Here is a 26,775-nt window from a genome sequence, read left to right on the forward strand (position 1 = left end):
TGGACTTCCCTGCACTGAGCCCTCCACACCCAGGCCCCTCTGCCGAGCTCTATCCCCCCCACACCCAGACACCCCCTGCTGAGCCCCAACCACCTTCACCTGGACCCCCCTACAGTGTCCCATTATTGTTGCACCCAGGACCCCCCAACAAGACCCTGTGCATCCAGATCCACCACTGAGCCACCCACACCCATATTGTCCCACAAAGAACCCTCTCAACAAACAATGGATCCCCCCCACACTTGGATCTTGCCTGCTCACACCTGGTGGACCTGGCATGGAACGGCAGGGCCCTGGGGTGTTTCTGGGGCAGGCCTGATCCTTGCGTTGTGTCAGGGTTGGGTGCAGCCTCACCACTGAGTCCGTGTCCTGGGGGAGAGCTGCACAGTGATCTCCCACCTCTGTGCAGCCAGTGGCCTGTGCTCCCCAATGCCATGCTGGAGCCTCCACATTTATTTGACAAATAAAATATTGCAGAATTTTAAAATATTGTGCACATAATTTTTAATTATTTGGTGCAGAATGCCCTGAGGAGTAACTGTAGGATCAGGTCTTAAGTGTTTACAGGACAGAAGCCTTAATGAGACTGCACTAACTCAGCTTTCATGAAAATTACCAGCCCCAAATTAAAATCTCCTCATGCTCCCTAAACTACGGCAAAAGTTATAATAAATAAAATAATAAATAATAAAAGATATTTTACCTCCCCATTAAACATATTTTCTTGCACAAGATAAGAGCAAATTGATTTTTGCAAAGCTGAATTAATGTAATTTCCTGCACTTAATTTTCCTGGTTTCTTAAAAAACTGAACCACCACCACAACAGAAAACCTGAGCTTCATGATAAACCCTCTGCATACAAGCAAATCTCACTGGATCTGTTCTGATGTGACAGTTGCATAATCAGGATGCAGAAATTTGAGAATATACAATCAAATACACACACATTAAGTAAAAAGAAAAGGAGTATTTGTGGCACCTTAGAGACTAATCAATTTATTTGAGCATAAGCTTTCGTGAACTACAGCCCACTTCATCGGATGAAAGCTTATGCTCAAATAAATTGGTTAGTCTCTAAGGTGCCACAAGTCCTCCTTTTCTTTTTGCGGAGACAGACTAACACAGCTGCTACTCTGAAACCACACATTAAGTCAAAAAAAGAAAAGGAGTACTTGTGGCACCTTAGAGACTAACCAATTTATTAGAGCATAAGCTTTTGTGAGCTACAGCTCACTTCATCAGATGCATATCGTGGAAACTGCAGCAGACTTTATATATACACAGAGAATATGAAACAATACCTCCTCCCACCCCACTGTCCTGCTGGTAATAGCTTATCTAAAGTGATCATCAGGTGGGCCATTTCCAGCACAAATCCAGGTTTTCTCACCCTCCACCCCCCCACACAAATTCACTCTCCTGCTGGTGATAGCCCATCCAAAGTGACAACTCTTTACACAATGTGCATGACAATCAAGTTGGGCTATTTCCTGCACAAATCCAGGTTTTCTCACATCCCCCCCACCCCATACACACACAAACTCACTCTCCTGCTGGTAATAGCTCATCCAAACTGACCACTCTTCAAGTTTAAATCCAAGTTAAACCAGAACATCTGGGGGGGGGGGGTAGGAAAAAACAAGAGGAAACAGGCTACCTTGCATAATGACTTAGCCACTCCCAGTCTCTATTTAAGCCTAAATTAATAGTATCCAATTTGCAAAGCGTAAGCTTTCGTGAGATGCTCAAATAAATTGGTTAGTCTCTAAGGTGCCACAAGTACTCCTTTTCTTTTTGAAGTATTTGTACAGCTGACAAAAAGAATTTGGCCTGCCGACTTGTTATGCACAATGACATATTGCACCGCAATGTTCTTCTTGCATGTTTTGAGAAACATCAGCTACAGTAATAGGATGGGGGAAAAGCCTCTTTGAAGGATACTGAATTATTTGAAGAAGGGAGGAATACAATTGCATTGTGTATAGCTCTTGGAGGCAACAAGGTGTGCCTGGGCTGTGGTAAGAGCTGGGGCCCATCTACATCTGAAATCTTACCAGAAACAAAAAGTGAGCAACATGAGCAGGAAGCAGGACCTATTTATGTTTTTTAATTGTTTTCATATATGAAAACATTTTGATCTTTTATACCAAGTCCTTTAGATAACAGTGTAAAAAAAGATATAAATAACAACATGAAAAGGAAGCAGAGGTACAAGAACTTTTTCCTCTCAAACTCTGAATAATGAAACACCTTTCATTACAATCTTTAAATGTTTTAATCTTCCACATTACTGAATCATTCATGCTGTAGAACAAGGAGCCCACTTTCCCTAGACTGGGAGGGAACATGATGACAATTGCAAAGGTTTATTTTTTTACTAGATGTGGCCAGTAGTAATACCCAGCATTTCTATAGCATTTTTCATCTTCAAAATACTTTGAGAGACATAAACTACTAAAGATACAAAGAAGGGGGCCACAATCAAATACATTTGAGAACCACTGGGATAATGGATGAGGAGATTTTGTTCAAATTATCGCGTACAAGGATGGTAACTAATAACATCTGGAATGTAATATGTAACTTGTTTGTATCAATGCGTAACAGGAGAGTAATGGGAAGTGTAGCTCTGTATTAGCCTAAGGGATAATGCTATGTTGATTGAGCTGATACCTTATCACTAGCATACATGTGTTAGCATACTCGTAGCCTGCTATACGGGATGCTAAAATGGTGCTTTGTTGACAATAAACCTAGCCAAGCCTTTGCCACAAAACCCAGCTGTGGCCTTTCTTTATAATGAACATTGAGGTCGACTGAATCAACAATTTATGCTGGTGCAGGGAACACTGGAGTTCCAGGAACAGCCAGGGGAAAAAAAATTGATGCCCCTGAGCAATGTAGTAAGTCAGCCTAAGTCCTAATGTACACAGTGGTAGGTCAACGGAAGAATTCTTCCACCGATGTAGCTACTGCATCTCAGGGAGATGGATTTACCACAGCAATGGGAGAACCCTTCCTGTCACGGTAGTAAGTGTCTATTCTGAAGCCATGCCACAAGCATTTTAAGTGCAGACAGCCTGAGCATCTACACTTAGGCCTCATCTACTCTGCAGAGTTTTGTCAATGCAAGTTATGTTGACATACAGCCACTGCTGTAGCATGTCCACACTATACTCCTTGTGTCAGTGGAGCGCACCCGCACAAGCAGCTCTTGCACTATCTCACTGTTCAGCTGGCCACAGGGTGCTTTCGGAAGGGTTTGCAATGCCCCGTGGGGGCAGGTACAACATCACATGATGAAGGGTTCTCAATCCCATCATTCCATGGTCATTCTACTAGATTGCCAGATGCTTTTCAACTGCCCTGGTAACCTGCAACCCAGCCATCTCTGTCAGAAAGCATGGATCCCACACTGCCGTTCAGTATTGGCTGTGCATTATAAACACAAAGCTATAAGAGGAGCCCAACTTGGGCGGGGGGGCACTATGTGGCTGCGGGATGCCTTGAAGGAGCATATTAACTCTGAGCCACAGTAATGCATGTGGCTATAGTGTGCTGAGCCTGGCATTGTTTGTTTGCACCATGCTATGAACCTTGTAATGATTGCTGTGTGCACCGAAAAAGTAACACGTTTTAAATCACTTTTTAAAGTAGCACTCAGTAATATAACAAAACTGAAATTGCTCAACAGTGAGAGAGACAGAGACAGACACGAGAGTGTGTGTGTTGGGGGAGTGTGTATGTAAGAGAGAAAGACAGTGTGTGTGTGTTGGGGGAGAGTGACTGTGTCGGCATGCTGTCTCTTTAAGTTCAGACTGCAAGCAGAAGTAACCAATTCTGAGGCAGAAGCTGGTGCACAGGTAGCTGGTGTTCCCCTGTCCCCACATCCCAGCTCAGCAGAGATTGGTACGCCGGCAGTCGGAAGGGGAAGCCCTGACATCAGCCCCTGCCTCCCTCCCCAGTTACGCACAGCACAGCAGTTTTCCCCCCAACCCCTGTAACAGCAGCCTGCCCTGCCTGTTGTTGTGGTCCTATATGAGCTTTCCACACTGAGCAGTTTCAGAGCTTCCTGGGGCTTTGAAATGGGAAGGGCGCATGCCCATGTAGCTGGATGCAGGGCAGCAGAGTTCAAAACAGTGAGTAGAGCAGTCACAGTGGATATTGTGGGATACCTCCTGGAGGTCAGTTACTGCAGTGTAACAAACCGCAGCATCTACACTGATGCATTGTTGATCTAACTTTGCCGCAAAAAGCTCTATGCCTCTTGTCAAGGTGGTTTTATTTTGTCGGCAAAGCAGGAGAGTTTTGTCAGCAGGAGGAGCATTGTAGTGTGTACACCTCTATTCTTTTGCCGACAAAACTGTGTAGCGTAGACCAAGCCTAAGCCTTTGCCTATACTAGACAGGCCTTGTTGGAAGAGCTGTATCAGCAAGTCCTCATAGCATGGACATAGCTTATACCCACAAGAGTGTGCTTTTGCTGGTATTGCTTATATCAGTTCCCCAAACAAAATATGCTATACCAGCAAAAACACTTTTTTTGATGGTATAACTGTATCTATATTAGGCTTTTACCAGGACAAAAATGTCAAAATATATATATATCTCATCCCTAAGCAACATCACTGTACTGGCAAAAGTTTCGAGAGTAGACCAGTGCTCAGTATGCTGAACTGGTAATAATGCTAACATACTGAGCAAGTGCAAGATGTTATGCTATGTTCACTCAGCAAGTTTACTCCTTATATAGTTTTTCCTTCCAAACTTACAAAAACCAGCTTCACCCCATTGAGCAATAGGTACCAGCTGTATCGGAGGTTTAAAATCCAAACAGTTTGAGTCATCAGGGTGCAAACACCAAAGAGGAAGATGGGGGATAGTGGGGAACAGATGGACAGATTAAGGTGGGGGGAAAAGAGGGTTACCACTATGCATGGTAGTAGAGATTTAATGGGGGGATGGGTATGAGGGCAGAGGGGTTAAAAAGCAGGGTAGTGATGGGGGTATTACTGGTGTTGTCCAAACTGAATCAGAGTCCCATAAGGCTCTGTGGCTAGGACAAAAGTGAAGTGGAAAATTACTGTTTGGGAAGCCACAGTTAGATATAATGCAGACCTGGCAGTAGTAGTTTTACCATCTAAGAAAGGGAATTGTATGAAGGGCTGCGTGATTGGATCTTGCAAACAGATGCATTAACAAAAAATATTGAAACTATCTTACTGCTGTCACTACAAGCATGACTGGATAAGGTATGGTATGTAACTAAGGGTTGGTCTACACTAGGACACTAGGTTGATCTATGTCGCTCTGGGGTATGAAAATCCATCCCTCGAGCAACACAGTTCAGCCGACCGACGCCTGGGTGTGGACAATGCTAGGTCACTGGGAGACAATAAGGGCGGAGGCATATAACATGGGGGAGGGCAATAAGGGGCTAGGGGAGGTATAACATGCAAGAGGTCGGGGCAATAAGAGCTGGGGGTAGTTATAACATGCAGGGGAGCATTAAGGGTCTGGGGATATAAAGTGCAGGGGATATGAAGAGGCTGGGGGGGTTACAGACTGGGGGGCAATAAGGGGGGATTAAGGAGTGGGGAAATGAAGGTGATGGAGGCATAACACACAAGGGGCCGAAGGCAATAAGGGGGGTAGAACACAGGGGCCCAGGGGCAGGGAGGAGGTGGGAGGTATAACAGACGGGGGGGGCAATAAGAACTGGGGGTGGTTATAACGCACGGAGGGGGGCAATAAGGGGGGGGCAGAACGCGCGGGGGGAGGGGGAAGAACGCGGGGAGGGGCCGCGGTCCGAGCCACTCACAGGTCCAGGAGGAGCCGGACGCCCCCGCAGGCCCCGTCCCAGCCCCCGCCCGGAGCATTCATGGCCCAGGCCGCTCGCTCCCGGCTCTGCAGCCCAGCCGCTCTTTAGGGACCATCCGCCATTTCCGTAAGACGCACAGGGCCGAACCGAGCCGCTTTTCACTCCCTCGCCTCACGTCTCCAGCGGGTGGCGAGCTACCGAGGCCCCCAGCGCGCAGGGCTTTCCGTGCGGTCATTGCCTCGCTGTGAAATCGTGGCTCCCCGTTTCTCAAGAAGGCGAGGAGTTTGTAGCGATCCCCTTAGGGGTGCTGAGGGATGATGGGAAATGTAGTCTTGTTAGGGAGCTGCTTCTTCCCTGAATGGCAGGAGGGCTCCTGAGAGCAGAGGTTTTCCCAGAGCTCTGGGGAAAGCCAGGCTCAGACCCACAGCTGGTGCTCAGTCCAATATTGCCAACCCCCAGGGGTCAGAAACAATGAGCCAAGCCCCCCAAAATCATGAGCTTGGTTTAGAAATAATGAGATTTGTAGAAATAATAGAGTCATAGAAATGTGGCTCGGGAAGGCACCTTTGAGAGATCATCAAATCCAGCCCCCTACGCTAATGTAGGCTCATAAACCTCGACCATCCCTGTGAGGTGTCTGTCTAACCTGTTCCTAAAAACCTCCATGCAACAGGGATTCCATAATAACTAATACATAGTTTTGGGTTCGTGTTGTTTTTTTAAAAAACAACAAGGAGTCCGGTGGCACCTTAAAGACTAACAGATTTATTTGAGCATAAGCTTTTGTGGGTAAAAAACCCACCTCTTCAGATACATGGAGTGAAAATTACAGATGCAGACAGAAATATACTGACACATGAAGGGAAGGGAGTTACCTCACAAGTGGAGAACCAGTGTTGACAGGGCCAATTCAATCAGGGTGGATGTAGTCCACTCCCAACAATAGATGGAGAGGTGTCAATTCCAGGAGAGGTAAAGCTGCTTTTGTAATGAGCCAGCCACTCCCAGTCCTTATTCAAGCCCAAATTAATGGTGTTAAATTTGCAAATGAATTTTAGTTCTGCTGTTTCTTTTTGAAATCTGTTTCTTAAGTTTTTTTGTTCAAGTATAGCTACTTTCAAATCTGTTATAGAATGTCCAGGAAGATTGAAGTGTTCTCCCACTGGCTTTTGTATGTTCCCATTCCCGATGTCCGATTTGTGTCCATTTATTCTTTTACGTAGCGACAGTCCAGTTTGGCTAATGTACGTGGCAGAGGGGCATTGCTGGCACATGATGGTGTATATCACATTAGTAGACGTGCAGGTGAATGAGCCTCTGGTGGCGTGGCTGATGTGGTTGGGTCCTTTGATGGTGTTGCTAGAGTAAATATGGGGACAGAGTTGGCAATGAGGTTTGCTACAGGGATCGGTTCCTGGGTTAGTGTTTCTGTAGTGTGGTGTGTAGTTGCTGGTGAGTATTTGCTTCAGGTTGGGGGGCTGTCTTAGTTCTTAAGGTTCATACAGATCATGCTTGTCATGCTTTTTTCCACTATTGTGAGGATTAGAAACTTGCTTTAAAAAAAAAAAAAGCTAAGATTCTCAGCTGCAGGAGTTGGTGCTTCAAGGAAAAGAGTAAATATTGTGAAACTCATGAGATTTGGCAACATCATCTTCCCCATCCCCGCAGTCTGACTCCACTGAGGCTCCACTAAGACTGTGGTCTATAGCAGGGGTGGGCAAACTTTTTGGGCCAAGGGCTACATCTGGGTGGGGAAATTGTATGCAGGGCCAGGGCAGGGCTTTGGGGTGCGGGAGGGAGTGCAGGGTGTGGGAGGAGGTGCAGTGTGCAGGAACGGGCTCAGGGCAAGGGACTGGGGCAGAGGAGAGGTGCGGGGTGCATGAGGGGGCTCAGGGAAGGGGGTTGGGGTGCAGGAGGGGGCTCAAGGCAGGGGTGCAGGAGGGGTACGGACTGCGGGAGAGAGCTCAGGGCAGGGGGTTAGAGTGCAGGGTGTGGCGGGGGCTCAGGGCAGGGGGTTCGGTGCAGGAGGGGTGCAGGGTGTGGCAAGGGGCTCAGGGCAGGGAGTTGGGGTGCAGGAGGGGTGTGAGGTGTAGGCAGGGAGCTTAGGACAGGGAGTTGGGGGGGCAGATGCAGGAGGGGTTTGGGCTCCAGCCCAGCACCACTTACCTAAAGTGGCTCTGGGGGGCAGCAGCGCACACAGGCACCAGGGTAGGCTTCCTGCCTGCCTACCCTGGCACTGTGCCGCTCCGGGAGGGGGCGCACAGGGCTCTGTGCCTGGGGGAGGGGAGGCACAGGGCTCCACGCACTGCCCTTGCCACACCTCCAGGTACCTCCCCCAAATCTCCTATTGGCTGTGGTTCCCCGCTTCCGGCCAACGGGAGCGGCAGGGGGCGGTGCCTGGAGGTGCGGGGTCTGCGGCACCCCAGGGGGCAATCCTGCGGTGTGGATCCAAAGCCCTGATGGGCCAGATCCAACCCATAGGCCGTAGTTTGCCCACCCCTGGTCTATAGACTGTTTTTGCACCAATTTAACTAAATTTATTAATGCAAGATAAACACTTAAATAAATGAGAAAATAAGATAACTGCATCCACACCAGGGGATTTCATTAATGTAACTACATTGGTTGCTATATTCATTTAGTTGAATCAGTGCCAAGACTATGTCTAGACCAGCCCACAGTAACTGAGGAACTGAGATCAGTTTTAAGGAAGTTCACTCTGTTGCAAGCCTCATTTGTGAAAGATCTGCCTGTAGTGGAAAGAATAAGATTCCGATTTTCTTCTTAGAAAAAAATGCCTTTTTTTTTCCCCTGTGGCATTTGAAAAAATAAATGTTTGTTTTTTCAAACATCACAGAGAAACCCATGTTTTGTTATAGGTGGAAAAGCAGGCTTTAGGCAAAGGAAATATAAATCAGAAAAACAATATATCCCCACATTTTGTGTAAATTTGGACAGGGTGGGGCTTAAGCTCTTATTTCTTTGCGTTTCATCTGGCTAGGACCCAACTCTATTCCTCTTCTAGTCAAAGCCACTTGACTTTTATATCTGTCTGCAGGTGTGTTGCGCCACTGAAAGTACTAATATTTTAGAGGTAAGTTTCAGGGCCTGAGAAATCCCCCAAAAGTTAAAGTCTCCCACTCCTCTCTCTGTACCTTCTTCCACATTGGCTCCAACACTTGGAACCCTCTCCCTATCAGTGAAAATTCTACCCTCAGATGGGTATACACTCCAGCTGAAGTTACTGAGGCCTTATCTACATTAGGAACATTTGCAAATGTTCTTTTCAGCCCTAGTGCAACTTCATGGGTAGCAACAAAGGTAGAAGCTGTAGTGTAGAAAGATACAAGTGTTTTAACTATGTGTTGCCTAAACGCACAGCTTCCATTATTGCTACTGCTGGAGGAGCTATATTGGTGCCAAAACAAAACAAAAACAAAAAAACTTTAGCATTCCCCCAGTTTAGTGCAGGTTTGTCTAGTTTCCAGCTTGTGGCAAGAAACTTACAGCCTTTGCTGGCTCAACTTTCTGCCTACTTGCCAGATTTTTTTTCTGTGCCTTTGCCTGGCAGGTGAAAACACACAGAGCACATGGGGTGATCTTGCTGTGAACTGTCTTCCCCTCACTTCTTTCACCTTGCTTTAGAGATGGAAGTTCAGAGCAGTAGCTGAAAGAGCCTGCATGGATATGCCCAGCTCTCAGAAGGAGGCAGGCCAAAGCTGTCATAAAGGGGAACTGAGCCCTAGAAGGTACCAGAAGGAGTAACTGATTTTGGACTGAGGAAGTTGATATATTTTGCGTGGAGAGTTAAATTTCAGGGTGGATAGGAAGAATTGATTTAGGGGAGGAGAGAATTTATTGCGTGGAGAACTAAATATTCTATGGATTGTGAAGGGGGTTTGAGAGGAAGGAGAGAGTTTAATGAGGTGGTTTTGCTTGAAAGGAGCCATTCACAAATTGTCTTGCCATCTTGTTGTCAACATTGGGAAGGAAAAAACTTCAAGGGTGGGGGAGTGGGACAGATAAGGGAAGGGCCAAAGGTAAAGATCTGTGGGGAATCCAGTTAAAGGGCAAAGACAACTTGGTGGGACCAAGTGGAGAAACCTCAACCGAGGAAGCGCAGCTGGAACTGAGGCCTTGTGTACACTCAAAATTTGGATCAACATAGCTACTTCGCTGAGGGTTGGGAAATCCACACCCCTGAATGCAGTGTCTATACTGTCCTAACCCCTGATGTAGATGCAACTTGGTTGACAGAAGAATGCTTCCATCGACCTCGCTACCCCTGCTTGGGGCACTGGATTACCTACAGTGACTGAAAAACCCCTTCTATTACTGTAGAAGCATCTATGCTACCTGCGGAGATAAAGGAAGAAGGAGGCACGCCTTGGGGCCCTAATTCACTCCGGGGTGTTCGCTACTTCCCACCACCCAACACAGATGTAATGAGGTTAAGTGGTGTCTGTATAAGATAAGTAAGAACTACACATTATTCCTCAAGGAACGTTTTTAATTATTTTAGACTATAGTGACAGCATAAACAAAACAAAAAAAGGAAAACCAAAGACCAGCACTGAATAAGAATTAATACAAATGGCAAATTATATTGAAGACAATATTGTGGACCATTTGCGAGTTCCTGAACAATGACTTTACATATGCTGGTCCTGGCAGGTTATAATAAAACCCCCGAAGACAAGCATAAGTAAAGCTCTTATTCACCAGTTTTACATTTCTGGTGACAGAGTATTCCAAAGACAAGCACAACTATATGTATAAGGAGCCAATGAACGACAGCATTACAGGCATCCGCTTGGACTACTGGAAAGATAAGCACAAATACATGCAAAGCTATTATGCATCAGCCACCTACTACTGGTTTTATGCTACAGTATCAATACAACTATGATCAATTCGTCTCGAGCAACCAGACTGCTTCACTCCGTAGACTTACCCTGCATTCGTTCGAAAATACGTTACCCTTCAGTCGGCCACTTTTTGCACTGGCCAGGTACAGAGAGTCGAGAAGTGCACGTCCTTCGGTTTAGGGGGTGTGGATACTGACACACACACAGTCCTGTGCCTTCATCCTTTTTATTTGATTTGACGGCCCTGTTTTAGAACAGAGCAACCAATCAGGGTGGGCCACATTGTTTATGTGGTTGCTGTAGTTGCATAATTGATGCATATTTAATTTTTATATCAAACTGTTCGTTGTTCGTATAATTTAGGCTTATTTATTTTTTGTAGCCAATTGGGTCTTAAATGTGGGTAATGTGGGTTTGATAAGTACATAGGAGTCAGCATAAAATGTTATTTGGCTGCAGCGTGTCCTGACCACAAGCTTAAGCTTTATTTTTGCAAGGCTTGCATTTTGAAGTATACGGAAGTTTGAGGCCTAACATTTACAATACTTCTATTTCGTTTAAGCTTGACAAGACAGTTCAATTTATTCACACTATCATGCTATAGCAGAGTAGAACATGCCTTACTGCAATTACCACTCCACAGTAAAGAAATTTAAGGATGCCCGGCAAGTCATGAGGGTAGTTGTCATGCTGTCTGGAGTTCCTCAACCCCTTGAGTGCTTACCTTAGGGCAGACTGTCAAAAGCAGGGCAGACATCCCAAACTGGAGGTATGTTCTAGAATTAGATTTCACCAAGACAATAACAAATGTGAACTCCTGTAACAGTCACTGTAACAGTCTTAATATGGTGTCAAAGACAGTCCCCTTAGACACTCCAGGCTATCTTGCCACCTGGACAATGTGATAAATGGTCACATAAAAAAATCACAAAATATTCTGGTTGCACACAGGCCCAAGAGACCAGTCACTTACCCAAGTCAATTTGTATCTCAGATCTCACACCAAAGACAATGCTGATAGCCAATTCTATAGTAAGCTAACTAAAGGTTTATTAGCTAAGAAAAAGGAATGCAAGTTATTGAGAGGTTAAAGTGGTTAAAAATATATGTACGGGTGAGTCACAGTCCATAATTTCAAAAGATGGCAGATGTCGTGATCTGCCAGTTTCCCAAAAGTCTTTTAGGGCTACTCCGAGTCACTCTAGTGACCTCTCTTCATTACACTAATAAAAATGATACTGACAGGCTCTTGTAAGAGGGACAAGGCAAATTGCCACATTTATTGTAAATACAGCAAAATATTCCTATATGCAATTTCTATATAGATCCATCCACACACACACAGACATTCACACACATTCATACAAAAAGGCTGTTACAGTTACCAGCCTAGACGTTGCTCGTGCCAAGTCACTGGCCAGGTGGCCTGGACACGAGAGTAGAGCCGAGTCATTGTCAGATGCGCATCTGATGCTCCTGGAGGGTGGTCGTAGAAGCAGACTCCAAGAACACAGTCCCTGGACCCAATTTTTATAGGTCTCTGGTTCAATACAAGTCTATGGAGGTTGCTTCATCATGCTGAATTTACAATTGAGATGACCATCGATCAGCTCAATAAGCAGGTGGTAATCCATGACGACTCCATGATGGCTAGGTGTTATCTTCTTGTTCTTCCTTGATGAGTTTTGGGTGGATTCCGGTTCGCCCTCCGGGGTCATCTCGTTATCTCCACTTTGCATATTCTTTGGCCTATCGATACCAAGGTTGAAATTCTTAGGATTAGGCTGGCACCATTTACTAACCAATTATTTCCCTGCTTCAGGCTCTCAATTCCATGCACTCATCATCCATTCTTTTACTTAACAACACAATCTATGACTCTTGATTCATTTAACAAGTTTTATCCCACTATCTATTTTTCCCTCTTTGGATACCAAGATTTACATAGGCATGACAAGGGCCCCCAGCGGGGGAAGAGCATCAGAGTGTTGTTTTATCGAACAGCATTGTTTTCTCAAAGTTCTTATCACTTTCCAGCACAGACTCTTTGTCCTGTACCGACCTGAAATAATTAGCACTTTGGCCTTGCATTTGTTACAGAGTGAAATTCAACAGCATGGAACTGATGTTCATACCTTGTTACAATACCTATATACTCTTTTGTCTATCTTTATTTCTACAACTACATAATTATAATTCTATCATACTTATATAACTTTGAGGGCAACCCAACATCTTCTCACTCAGTTATTCTGCCCAGTTAGAATCCAAACAGTCCAGAGATGAAGAATTTTTCTGTGTCTTTATTTATAGTTTCTTCTCACAGAAACCAAACTGACAGCAACAGTTCCCACAGGGGTTCCTTCTTCATGGTGTGTGGGGAGGAATGCAATTAACAAAGTCTTTGATCCTTCATCTTGCACAATGGCTTAATTAACCAGGATTTAACATCTTCTTGCAAGACACTATCAGTTGCATTACACAGGGTTTTTTCTTATTTGATGTGTTATTTGGTACAGGGGTTTATACAATGCAAATGTTTGCTGTTACATTATAACTCGGGGTATAGTTGAATGAGAACAATACATGCAGCATCCAATTAGTTTTCATGAAGTTTAAACACCAAATACATTCTTATACAATAACTTAGATCTTCTATACACAAGGGAATTGGCCTGGCTTCCAGCTGTGAGTTTATCTCAGCTGATATCTAGGCCTTGGCCAGAAATGGCACTTGGCTTACCAATGTTCCAGCAGTGACCACAGTGGAAAAACATCTGTGTAACACAGATAAGCCCTAAATATCTAAAGAATGCTGATTTGGGAAAAACTCTCATGACAAAGTGTTTTTTTTTCCTTGGAGTGAGAGGTTCCATGGGAGTTGCATCTCCTCTGGAACATGAAGGGTTATTGCGATCATTAATAATTATATTAGAACTATGAGTAGTGTAATGTCCTACTGCTATTTAGTGCTTTTAAATGTAACTCCTTTCACTGAATTACCCGACATTCTAGCTGACTCTTGTCTTTTCCTTTATGTCTGCCAGACTGAGAGGAAAAGTCTTCTTTTGTTTTGACCCATGTGTAAGTGTCATTCTTCAGCGAAAGCACCAAGTGTCAGATGACCACATGATTAATAGTTGGAGTACCACCGGGCTTGCATTCAGGGTTTGCGTTATGGTTGGCATAGCTATCAAGAGTGCCAAATTTCAGTGTGCCACTGCTCACGCAGACTCAGGTCTGTCTACTTTAAGGTCAATTATTTTTTACTGAAATAATTTTTAAAGGCTCAATAAACCTTTGTAGTTCACTTTTAAATACAGAGGTTCTGATCCTGCAGTCTTTTCTTCAGAAAAACTTCAATGGGAGATCGGGATCAGGCTCCAAGAGAACAAGATTCATAATGGTTAATAGTTTAATATGGAAGAGTCTTTGTGGTAGGAGGAGAATCTATACCTAAAAACAAACCAAATGGCCTGGACTTGTGTTTAGAGTAAGTAGCCTTACTTCAAAGACCCAAGAGGCCAATCTGGTACTTAAGGAGTCAGGAGGTCACAGAGCTATATAAGACTAGATTGACAGAGATGTATTTTCTTTTAAAGATAAATCATCTCTGCTTTAGAGCCAATCACAAGAGAATTCAGCCTTTGCAAACCCATTGTGAAGAATTCTGTGATTCAGTCAACTAGGACTTTATTTTAAAATATTTTAAAAGAGAGATACACTCTGTTTAAATAAGCCACCAGGCATTGTTCCTTCTCAGGTTTTCTGAAGGAAAGGGCCCTAGGATATCACTGGTATCAGGAGGAGTATACAACCCTAGCAATCCAGCCACGCATGCATTAGCAAACAGTTGTGAATTGTGTTCACTGTTTCTCCTTTGTATAAACAAATGATTCAGTAAGCAGGTACCACCATATCAGTGGTTCTCAAACTTTTTTTTGTACTGATGACCCCTTTCATACAGAAGGCCTCTGAGTGCAACCCCCTTTATAAATTAAAAACACTTTATTAATATTTAAAATTATTATAAATGCTGGAGGACAACTGGGGTTTGGAAGTGGAGGCTGACAGCTCGCGACCCCCATGTAATAACCTCATGACCCCCTGAGGACTCATGACCCCCAGTTTGAGAACCCCTGAACTTCACATACCACCAAAACTAAAAAAAAAAATCAATTAGTAAGGACAGCTCAGGTAGGCAAACTCTTGGTAGCTATGAAGTCATAGATATCATTCTACACAAGATGGTATAATATCTATGACTTCATAGCTACCAAGAGTTTGCCTACCTGAGCTGTCCTTACTAATTGATTTTTTACTAGTACAACATTCACCCCTCCACAAGATTATACCATGTTGTCTAGTGGTGAATGTTGTACTAGTAAAAAGAGAAAGCTTGACAGGTTGGGAAACCAAAATCTTCTATCAACAGAAAAGTTGCAGCACCATGAGTTCCTTACTTTCTCTCACTAGTGTGCTTCAAGCCCGTCTCACTGGGTTTATCGGTCAACTAAGCTAGTTAGACGTATCATTCTTTTGTATTTACACCCAGGCACCAATATATTTCTCCCCATTTATTAGTTTTTTCAGTACCTACTGATTTACAAGTTTTCACTAGCCCACAGGGCTAGCCTGCTGGTTTGCTTTATTATATTCAGCCTTTATTTATTCGTTTGCTTGTTTGGTTTATTCTGCTTGTATTTTGATTTGGTTTACTTTATTATGTTTGGCTGTAACACAGAGAACCTACAGGCCAGTATCCTGTATGATTAGGTTAAGCGAGTTAGCATAAGTATGGTTAAATAGGCTTGTGATCTTTGGCATAGATAAATGGCCTAATGGTCATCTGTTTAGATTTTGGGGAACTAGACATGTTTACCTAAGAACAGGAACTTAATAGTGACCACAGGGAACACTGCAGGAACATGGAAGTAACAACCTTAAACCACTTTGGGCAAGAAGTGGCAGGTTTGAGAGTGAGCTAATTGGCATTAATGTGCACAGATATGATAGCCTGTAGAACAGTGGTTCTCAGACTTTTTTTTACTGGTGACACCTTTCACGTAGGAAGCCTCTGAGTGCGACCCCCCCTTATAAATTAAAAACACGTTTTAATATATTTAACACCATTATAAATGCTGGAGGCAGAGTGGGGTTGGGGTGGAGGTTGACAGCTCGCAACCCCCCCGTAATAACCTTGTGACCCCTTGAGGGGTCTCAACACCCAGTTTGAGAACCCCTGCTATAGAATAAGTGCACCCCAAAATTATGTGGGTGAGGAAGCTAGATTTGGGCATGAAAGGTTGAGCATTAGCATGAATACTCAGGAGAGTGCTCAGGCCCTATGAGAGAGAAAACCACCGTGGGTAGGGAGCTTTTTCTTCTTCAGCTTTTGAGTCTCTTAGCTGTCTATTGTTAACTTAGCTACTCAGCATTTGACCCTTCAGCTCTATTATTCACTATTAAATCTCGAGGACTGAGGAACTTGGATCATCGGACTTGTCACGGTTCCTCCCCCACTCTGAACTCTAGGGTACAGATGTGGGGACCTGCATGAAAAACCTCCTAAGCTTATCTTTACCAGCTTAGGTCAAAACTTCCCCAAGGTACAAAATATTACCCCCGTTATCCTTGGACTGGCCGCTACCACCACCAAACTAATACTGGTTACTGGGGAAGAGCTGTTTGGACGCGTCCTTCCCCCCAAAATACTTCCCAAACCCTTGCACCCCACTTCCTGGACAAGGTTTGGTAAAAAGCCTCACCAATTTGCCTAGGTGACTACAGACCCAGACCCTTGGATCTTAAGAACAATGAACAATCCTCCCAACACTTGCACCCCCCCTTTCCTGGGAAATGTTGGATAAAAAGCCTCACCAATTTGCATAGGTGACCACAGACCCAAACCCTTGGATCTGAGAACAATGAAAAAGCCTTCAGTGTTTTACAAGAAGACTTTTAATAAAAAATAGAAGTAAATAGAAATAAAGAAATCCCCCCTGTAAAATCAGGATGGTAGATATCTTACAGGGTAATTAGATTCAAAAACATAGAGAACCCCTCTAGGCAAAACCTTAAGTTACAAAAAAGATACACAGACAGAAATAGTTATTCTATTCAGCACAATTCTTTTCTCAGCCATTTAAAGAAATCATAATCTAACACATACCTAGCTAGATTACTTACTAAAAGTTCTAAGACTCCATTCCTGTTCTGTCCCTGGCCAAAACGACTACAGACAGACACAGACCCTTTGTTTCTCTCCCTCCTCCCGGCTTTTGAAAGTATCTTGTCTCCTCATTGGTCATTTTGGTCAGGTGCCAGCGAGGTTACCTGTAGCTTCTTAACCCTTTACAGGTGAGAGGAGCTTTCCCCTGGCCAGGAGGGATTTCAAAGGGGTTTACCCTTCCCTTTATATTTATGACAGGACTCATTTGTAAAGCCCTGAAAATCAGCAGATATCAGCAGACTGCTTTTGCTGATCGTGGATTGGATGTGGATAGAAATTTTGTATCCACGCAGGGCTCTACTCATTTGGCATGCCAGGGATGAGACTGGTCTTTGATCTTGTACCCCACGTCCACAAGGAAGGGTGTGAGTATGCTAATCTAAGTAGCTTCTGTAAGGGATGATACCACCGGTACCCCCCAAATTGTACTATTGTGAGTGTTCTTGCCATATACCTCAAGGGTCCTTACAAGATATTGAACTCACTATATTTAATTCTGTCTAGCCTGATTCTGAGATAAGAACTTTCTTATCATCAATTGGTGAGCCTATATAATGTTAGCCTCTAAAAACTAGGCAACACCTGATTGGAACATGGTAAACATCTCAGTCCATAGATTGAGCTGGCTGGAAAATTCTTTAAATATTGACAGAATTCTAAATTCAACTTTTATGTTCTGACTTTGTTGCCACAAGTTTCCACCATCTCGATGGAACAAACTTTTACACAACATATTTGCAAACACAGATTTGGGACAAAAATTTAGATTTCTAATTTTAAATGCAAGAAGAGAAGGAATGCAGGATTCCATTCCTTCAGTCACATTTCATTCTGCCCTGATCTGATATCAGTCAAGTTAGCTAATTAAGGTAAAGGTTCCATAGCTTCTCTGTATCAGTTTTGTGCATGTGTAGTTACAATTCTTCATTGTTTCCACTTGAGCTGGAACAGTAATCCCCTCAACCTGACCTGTCACTCTCTTTGAATGCTTTTTTCAAGTGCTTTTATAAATTGTGCTGCTGTGCAAAGTCCCTGGGCAAAATGCATGTTAACTCCAAATTTCAACAGGCTTATGGTAGTTGGATGCTAATATAAGGACCATCTTTTTCAGAGTTCCTGGACCATCAATCCTCTATTTTCAATTAACCATCCATAAGGTTGATATTTATTGCTGAATATTTTTTTAAAACTTCTATAATATGCTTTGAGACTGTTTTCTGCTAGCTTAGGAAGGTTCAGATTGTGTACTGAGCACTCATAGGTCCTAAATTCAGGATGACAGCTTCTGACGTTACCTCAACTTCTTCATTTTATTCTAATTGACTACATAAATGGCAAAGACCTCCTAGTCATACTTTTTTCTGCATTTTGAGCTGGCTTCTTGAGCAATTTTGACATAAGACTGGTCTTTTTAGATGTAGAATCAAGAGCATTAGATAGGATTACATTTATTACTTATATCATCATAGTCCTTAGGAGCCTCAGTCATGGACCTGGATTCCATTTTGCAAGGTGCTGTACAAATAGAAGAAAAAGAAACTCCTTGGGGCAGAGCCTACAATCTAACTATAAAACAAGAGACAATAGGTGGATATAGACAGATGGGGGAGTACAAGGAAACACTAAAATAATATTAGTCAGCCTGATAAGCAGTAGTCTCATCGCACCAATTGTTACCAAATTTTGTGAGCATTACAGAAGTCTTTAGTGAGGCTCAACTGTTTTACATTTTTGCCAGTGTTGATTCTTTTAATTCTGTTTCTTCACTTGCAACACCAAGTAGCAGACCTCTGGGTTTGTTTGTCTGTACAGATATATCCCAGGTGAAATGCCTCAACCATTTCTTTAATTTATTCATTTTATGCTACACCAAAGGCACAGCAACCAGAGGTGAGGCAGGGTCTAGATTCCCTTTCAAACCACTCCTCTCCCCTGACTCTCAAGGGACCAGCCGAAGACTCACATGTTCAAGAACTCTGGGGCTATGTCTGCAGGAGCACAGCTGGGCAAAAAATGCATCAATCATTTATTTAAATTGCTAATATTGTGCTACAGTTATGATTGTTACTATGAAAGAATGCTACAACTTTCTTAACAATTTCAAAGTTTTGCCTTTCAGTTATTTTGGTGGCATAATCACTGATTGACCCTTGGCTGGTTTTTGCGTGTTGAAGACAAACAAACTACTCCTGAAGGAAGCGGATATTGAAGAGCTGCTAGAAGGCCTAAAATCAGGGTTTTGAATGATCATTCTGACTACATGTGAATGAAGATTGTGTAGTAAATATTCATCTTCAATTCTTTTCTGTATAAAATTTTCATGTTTTGTTGACCACACATCCCAGAATCTTTTCTGTGTTAGCCACAGAAGTCCTGGCTCAACTTTACTGGTATGGATACAGTGGCAAAATGAGGACAAACACATGCACAGAATTAAGTGGCAGGCTGCAACTTTTATTAAGCTTCTAACACAAGGGAGGGGCACGACCTGCCCATCACCCAGACTCTCCTATACCAGGCATTTAATTGGCTCCAGTGCAAGGCTTACAGGGCTCCTTAATGTATAACCTAGTGTTAGACCTGCAGCAGGAGTCTCCCTACGAGATGGGGGAGCAGGCAGATACCGGACACAGTGTTAGTATGGTCACCCGTTCTTGGAACCAGCCAAGAAATAACCACTGCTGCGAATTACACCTGGTAGGTCACGCACACAACTGCTGCGAATTACACCTGGTAGGTCACGCACAGTTCGAATCTAGGCTGAGGCACATAAACCAAGTCCACAACTGCAGACTTCCCAAAAGACACTAAGTTTATTACGCTCGAGCATGGTGCCCCACCGCTAGCCAGGAGGGGACCCTGAATACAGATTATACAAAGGTTATATACTTTTCAGCAAAGCATGTTGCCCTTGTGCATTGGAAAGCTTAGCCAATAAACAAACCCTTTTCTTATTTACCACCTATCCCTGCTTGGTGCATTCCTCATGCTAAACCAGTATGTTAATTACACAGCATGGTCCTAAAGCCATGCATCAGAAACTTTTATTATCAGGATGGGAGGCCTCACATCAAAGGCCAGGAGATAGGGAATTAGAGACTGACAAAACAGATACTGGGAGTCAAGGCAGGCTGGAGACAAGGGGGAGGATTGTCACAGGGATGCAGTATCTAAGGAACACTCCTCCTGGTGCATGATGTGCTTGCTTTTAAACAATGGTGGGCCCCAAACCAAAATGGAGTCACATGTGCTAACTTTTCCTTAACACCACAGACAAAGGTCTAACTAGAGCAGCACTGAGGGTTAATTTATTGCTTCTCTTACTTGCACACGTATGCTCACACACAACACATTCATGCCAGCAGGCTGCAGGCGTGGGTTTTGATTTTGCAAGTGGCTGAGGCTGGCCAGGCGACAGCTACCTGGAGATCGGCCGTGAGGCGACATGAGTCCCCAAAGTCCCTTTGGATCCACAGGAGGGCTCTACTGCTTCCGGTCCAGTAGCGAGTTTAGCGTGCTGTTCATTTCCTTGTTGGTACCCCTGACCTGGCCGGGTGTCTTGAGATTTATACAGTCACCAAGATAATACCAAAAAGAAAAGGAGGACTTGTGGCACCTTAGAGACTAACCAATTTATTAGAGCATAAGCTTTCGTGAGCTACAGCTCACTTCCTCAGATGCATATCGTGGAAACTGCAGCAGGCTTTATATATACACAGAGAATATGAAACAATACCTATTCCCACCCCACTGTCCTGCTGGTAATAGCTTATCTAAAGTGATTTCCAGCACAAATCCAGGTTTTCTCACCCTCCACCCCCCCACACAAATTCACTCTCCTGCTGGTGATAGCCCATCCAAAGTGACAACTCTTTACACAATGTGCATGACAATCAAGCTGGGCTATTTCCTGCATAAATCCAGGTTCTCACATCCCCCCCACCCCCATACCAGATAATACCATGGTTCCATAAAAGGTGACATTTGCCTCTTTGTTTTGCCACTGGCTGTAGGGTGACTAGATGAAATGAAGAAAATATCGGGACACATGGGGGAAGCAAGAAACAGCAACTAAAAGCAGTTACTGGAGTTCCCTAAGCAAAAAAAAAAAAAACAAAACGAAAAAACCAAACCACACGCCGGAGCAACCAAAGCCACAATATCAGGACAAATTGCGTCCTGACCATGCATTGGTTGGGATGTGAGACAAAGACCTAAAAATTGGGACAGTCCCGATTTTATTGGGACATCGGGTCACCCTAATTGGCTGTCACTCATACTATCTCACTCATTCCTTACAATAACTGATTACGTATCCATAAGCATGAATACAATTGATCTAGAGCAATGCAGCTTTAAGCAAGTATCTATCATCAGGGAGCTTTTGCTGCTTGTGGCTTTGTAACAGCCTAACAGGAAACTGCAGACTGCACACAAAACAGCAAATGTGGGGGGGGGGGAGGAAGGAGGGGGGCATCCAGCTACAGGTATATAATCCACAAATACTCTTTATTGCTTACAAAATAAAGCACTCACTCCACATTCTTAACCCAAGCATACTACACCAGAGTCTGAAGATCAGAAATGAAGTCCCGATGGCTAGTCAACATTCAGTCCAATCACAAGATGTGGGGAGCCAGCATTACCACATCTTAATCTAAATAGGGCTCTGGATCCATGAACCACTCCAAGTTGCAAGTGTATTGAACACCTTTTATAATCCACTCCATCACATCAGTTGTCTGGGCAATCTCAAAGAGACAGTTCTGGGCAAATTGCCAAAGCCTAAGATGTTTAGAAACAGTCCCAGGCCCAAGATGTTCTTCTTTCCCCAGTTCTCATTTACAACTGCAGCAGATACATTACAACAGGTGCATTGCCATGGCAATACCCTCAGTGTTATTCCTTTGTCTGATATTTTCCCATCTTTCTCATAAGAGTTATTTTTCCACAATCAGCTCTTGACCGCTTAAAACCTTGCTTCTGTTGTCACACAACTCATGTCAAGCACACTTCATCCACACTAGGCCTATAACATATTACATGGATATAATATATGTATCAATACTGTAACTGGCACCAGGGTTACAGGACTGCTTATCATAGAACCCAATGCCTACCTGCCAGTACTCAGCTGTCTGAATCCTTGCACCCTCCTATCCTGAAGGTGGACAGACGATGCAGCAGGGTGGGGATCTCTGCCTGTGAGGGCCAGAAGGTCCATCACCAAAATTCCAGGTCTTTTTCCTCTAGGAACCGTTCGTTTTATTCTCTTAACCACACTGGAAACTGATCACAGGGGGCACCAGCAACTAGCTTGGTCACTTCCCCACCCCCACCCACGCTACCTGGTACAATTCTTGTCCAATTGTAATGATCCCCACTTGGGCTCTGGTTGGGAAGTGTGGTCTAGTGGTCATGGCCACAACCCTGGACTGCCAAAGGTTGTGGGGAGGGGAGCCCAGGCCCTCTCACGCCACTGGGCTCTGACCCAGGGCCCTCCGGGCTACCAGTAATCTGGCAACCAAGGTTACTTAAGGCTGTCTTCCCTGGGCCTCTTCCTCATCTCCCCCCCCGGGGTCAGCTCAGTCTAAGGCCTTCGCCTGGTGGGGAAATCCAAATTTAAAAACAAAAAAAAGGGAGTTGCCACTGTTCAAGGCCACATGATACTTCTCTCTCTGTGGTGGGTCCTCCCTTACCTCAAGGAGGGCCCCTTTGGGCAGCTGTGTCTGAGCCTTTAGGTTTTACTCTACTCTGCTGGAGCTGTGGGCTGCAGGTCTGCTCACTTCCAGCTCTTCCTCCCCAAATGAGCTAATTCAATGCCTTTTAATTCTGCCAGAAGATGGAGCATTTGCTGCAGGTGTGGGGCTAGCTGAGCCCAGAATGAGCCCTTAAACCCTTGTTGTTCAGTGCGGGTGTAGCAGTGCGAGACTCACCGGCATGGTGCCTCCTGCTGGTCATCTCAGCAATTAGCTCTTCCAGTCCAGAGCACCCCCTGCAGGCCAATGTCTCTCCTGCCACTGGGCCCAGTGTCCTTCCCGGACCACAGTGCCCCTTTACCTTGGGATGCTGCCCCCTGGCAGTACACCTACATTCTGGGTCTCCCCACCCAGGGGAACCCCCAACCCTCTAGCCCCACCTTGCCCCAGTGGCTACTGCCAGTCATCATCTAGCCCCTGCTCACTGGGGCAGACTGAAGTCTGTAATGGCCACTCATCACAGGCAACGGGGTAGGACCAGCTGCCTCTGCCTAACCCTGGGATGCACCTCTGTAACCCCAGTATGTGTATAGGCCCTCACCAAGGCCTGCAGTCGGGGGGTTGACCAGGCAGGAGCTCCCCAGCCCTGCTCCACTCAGGCACCTTCAGCTCCTAGCCCTTCTTCCTCAAGGCTAGAATGAGACTCCTCTGCTTCTGGCCCACAGCCCTCTTATAAGGGCCAACTGGGCCCTGACTGAGCTGGCCACAGCTGTGGTCAGCTACTCACTCAGATTCCCCAGCTGTTCTTAATCCCTTTTACCCAGCCACAGCCCTCTCCAGGACTGCTTTTAACCCCTTCAGGGCAGGAGCGAGGTGATCATCCCGCTACAGTTGGGTTTGTACATCCCATCACACCAATCCATTCCCTCACAGCCTGTAGCCATATGTCAGCAGCTCCATCTGACAAATCATCTCTGAAAACTTCTGGCTGACTGTAACAGATGTGCCTATCCTGTACCATTGAACCCCCTGTTTCTAGGAATATCCTGGTGATGTCTCTATTTACTTTCTTTCTAGCCTTGTCAATGTGGGTTGGGTCTGCTGCTCCCTGCCAGACTCGCCTTGCGAGCATTTCTGACCATAGTAGCCTCATCTCCAGCCATGATTACCTAATTTAGTTAACATCTGTGTTAGGGGGCTTATTCCTTCACCCACTTACTTCCCTGGTCCTTCTCGCATGAACAGAGAGCAACAATACCCAAAGTCCAAAGGTGCAAACAATTCGATGTTTATTGGGGTGAACTTCCAGCAAGCATGATTCCAGTTTCCTTCCTTAGTGTCCCCCTTCCCAGCTCTGACACCACAGAGCCCTACACCTGTGTCCCTGTTCCCATTCCTGCCCTTAGCCAAACATGATTCCAATTTCCTTACCCCCATTCCCTGTTCTCATCTCCCACACCCACCCCCTCACTTCCTGATTGACTGCAGACTATGTAGTAAAACTTGAGTTCTGCTTAGCTATACCTTAACCAATCATTTTCCTGAAATTTAACTAACCAATCCTAACATAATGTAACATGATTATGTAACCAATTATATCCCACCACCTTAATTAGTTTACACCCAGCAAAATTAATTATACAGCAGACAGGAACAATCACAGAACCAGACAGAGATTATACAGACAAAAAATAGCAAAGTGGGAACTATAATGACAAAACAATACAGAAGTGAGGATTTCACATCCCAGCTATTGATAAGTGAGTTCTTGCCAGACAGGATGCTGTCAAACTAAGTTTCCTTTTACATTTTCTAGGCACTTCCCTTTCTCTGGAGGTGATAGGCATTATCAGGACAGGATTGTATTCCTAACAGCCCAATAGCACCTTATTTCAATGTGACTAGTTTGGAATGTGAGGATGTGGCTGGTTGCTTCCCAGCTTATGGCTGCCTCTGCTGCTTAGCCAAAGGCCTTAGCCTAAGAACAGGGCCTCAGACTGTCACAGTAAGAGAAGGACCTTACACTGGCAGACAGTGATTTTGATTCTTTCTTTTATACCTCTATAACTAGCCAAGTGATAAGAATACACCTAAATTCTTCGAGTACAGGCCTTTACAGACAGACCTGAATATCTATATCCTAACAATCTGTCTGGATCCTGTCCCTTAAGTTACCTTGTGTACAGCCTCTGAGATTATCTCCCCACGGTGAATAACCAGGACATGAGGTAGGTGCACTTTGCTTGTCAGCGAGTGCAGAAGTGGCATGAGCTGATACACCTCTTCTGCCGAACTACTGGATGCCAACTGCTTCGGCCCTGATGCCTAGCTGAAATCCAGCTCCCATCCTGGCTACCCTCTTGCGGGCCCAAAGCACTGTAGCGTGCCTGGAAATCCAGATATTTCATATGTTCTGTATAGCTCCTGAACCCAAACACACACACATTAGGTTAGATATGTTTTGCTGTTCCCTGCCATCTTTTCCTTGGTGCAGACGCAAGTCCTGTAACACCTCGATTTCCAGTGTCCTATTCCCTGCACCTGTTGTGGGCCAAAACTTCTGCAGCTGCTGACATCTCTTCCCCAATCCTGAAAGAAAGAGTACCAAATGGGGGGGGAGGGGTTTGAAGAAGTGGTTTTTCTGAATACTCCGTTGAATTGGTACCTTGTCAGGCAGCTGCCATCACCATGTATGAAAAGCGGTCCTAGCTGCAGGCCCTGAATTTTTATTCCCTATTGCATTTACAGGGCACAAGTGCCATCTGCACATTTCTTCAACACCACATAAGTCCCCTTTCCCTTCTGGTATGTTTTCAAGTACCTTAAGGGCAGGGACACTACTCCTGCAGATAGTTGTACGCAGGGTGGATTTGATTTAAATCAAATTGATTTAAATAAATCACTAGTCAGGAAGACTCGATTTAATCCTGGATTTCTACATAAAAATGCATTCTTGTTGGCTGTTATAACCTTAATACATATTCTTCACAACTCAGAGATAGATGTAGGTTTCATTTTTAGAAGGTACACACACTATACATTTTTAAACAGTGATTTATTTTGGAAACTTTTTCAAGTAGTTTTATAGCTATATCAAAAAATGAATGATTGTTTGGTTATTTCATTTCCCAAAGGTAATTCAAGCAGATATTTATGAAGTCACTGGGAGGTGAACGATCGCCAATTCAACAGGCTAATCATTAATATTTGGAGGATTTTCTTGCCATGTTGTATTAGGAGAAGAACATCACCAGACATACATTTAAATTGTTTTATTTAACTAAAACAACAACGTTAAGTATTCTGGATTTTTTTCTTCAACAGCAAACATATAATATTTTAACAAAACAAGCATATGTCCCTCGCTTCTCACATTTATCTCCAGACTTCTTCTTGTCCCAATCTATTCCGCCCTCAACAATCTTCTATTCATTGAACTTTTTGACAGTTTGCACTTTTAGAGAGAGGTAAGGGATTGACTCTGTGTACACAAATTTGCAGAGGGACGATAGAGTTGAGGTCTGTTATTTCTCACCTCTATATATTATTTATTTATTTTAAAACATTTTTGCTGTTAACAAACATGTTACCTCTGGAGACACAAATCCGCAGTTTGAGAACTGCAAAACTAAGCAGCTCTGATGGTATCTTCTAGAATGAGCACTGAGTCCCATTGGGTAGATAGAAAGATTAACCTAAATAATCTATACAGAAGCCCGTGGAACCCCATACGATTGGGTCCCTAATCCATGAACTATTGGAACTCATTTACAAAACTTTTCTTAAACATTACATGAATATATCGTCTCATACTACAGAATTAGAATTTATAATTCCTATTCTGTGATGAGATATCTTTGAGCTATGATGTGTCTTAATTAAAACTATCTTTAGATAGTTTTCCTCAAAGAGCATTTTATAAAAAAAATCCAATTTAAATAAAAAAAATCCATTTTTGATTTTTTTTTTAAAAAATCATTGATTTTTATCCACCGTGGTTGTATGTCTGTTACATTTAACACATGCTGGGACCTGTCTGCAGCTGCCATAGGCACCAGCTCACTCAATCTAAAAGCACCAAAGATAACAACAAATGCTGCCTTAAATAAAGTGGCCGCGTTCCCACATTTGCAGACCCATGGTAGAGCCTGTAC

At 44.1% G+C, this 26,775-nt stretch overlaps 1 protein-coding gene across 4 annotated transcripts in view; it reads right to left on the reverse strand.

Annotated features, from left to right (window-relative positions):
• AMN1 (antagonist of mitotic exit network 1 homolog) overlaps window positions 1–6,083 on the reverse strand; it is a 62,156-nt gene extending 56,073 nt beyond the window's left edge. For all 4 annotated transcript variants that reach the window (XM_084616665.1, XM_084616667.1, XM_084616666.1 and 1 more), the window contains exon 1: window positions 5,823–6,083. In XM_084616665.1, coding sequence (XP_084472791.1) covers window positions 5,823–5,884 — 62 coding nt within the window. In that variant the 5' untranslated portion in view covers window positions 5,885–6,083. The remainder of the gene's footprint in view (window positions 1–5,822) is intronic.
• Window positions 6,084–26,775: the final 20,692 nt, after the last annotated feature.

Source organism: Lepidochelys olivacea, assembly GCF_965140295.1.
Source record: "Lepidochelys olivacea isolate rLepOli2 genome assembly, chromosome: 1".
NCBI lineage: Eukaryota > Metazoa > Chordata > Testudines > Cheloniidae > Lepidochelys > Lepidochelys olivacea.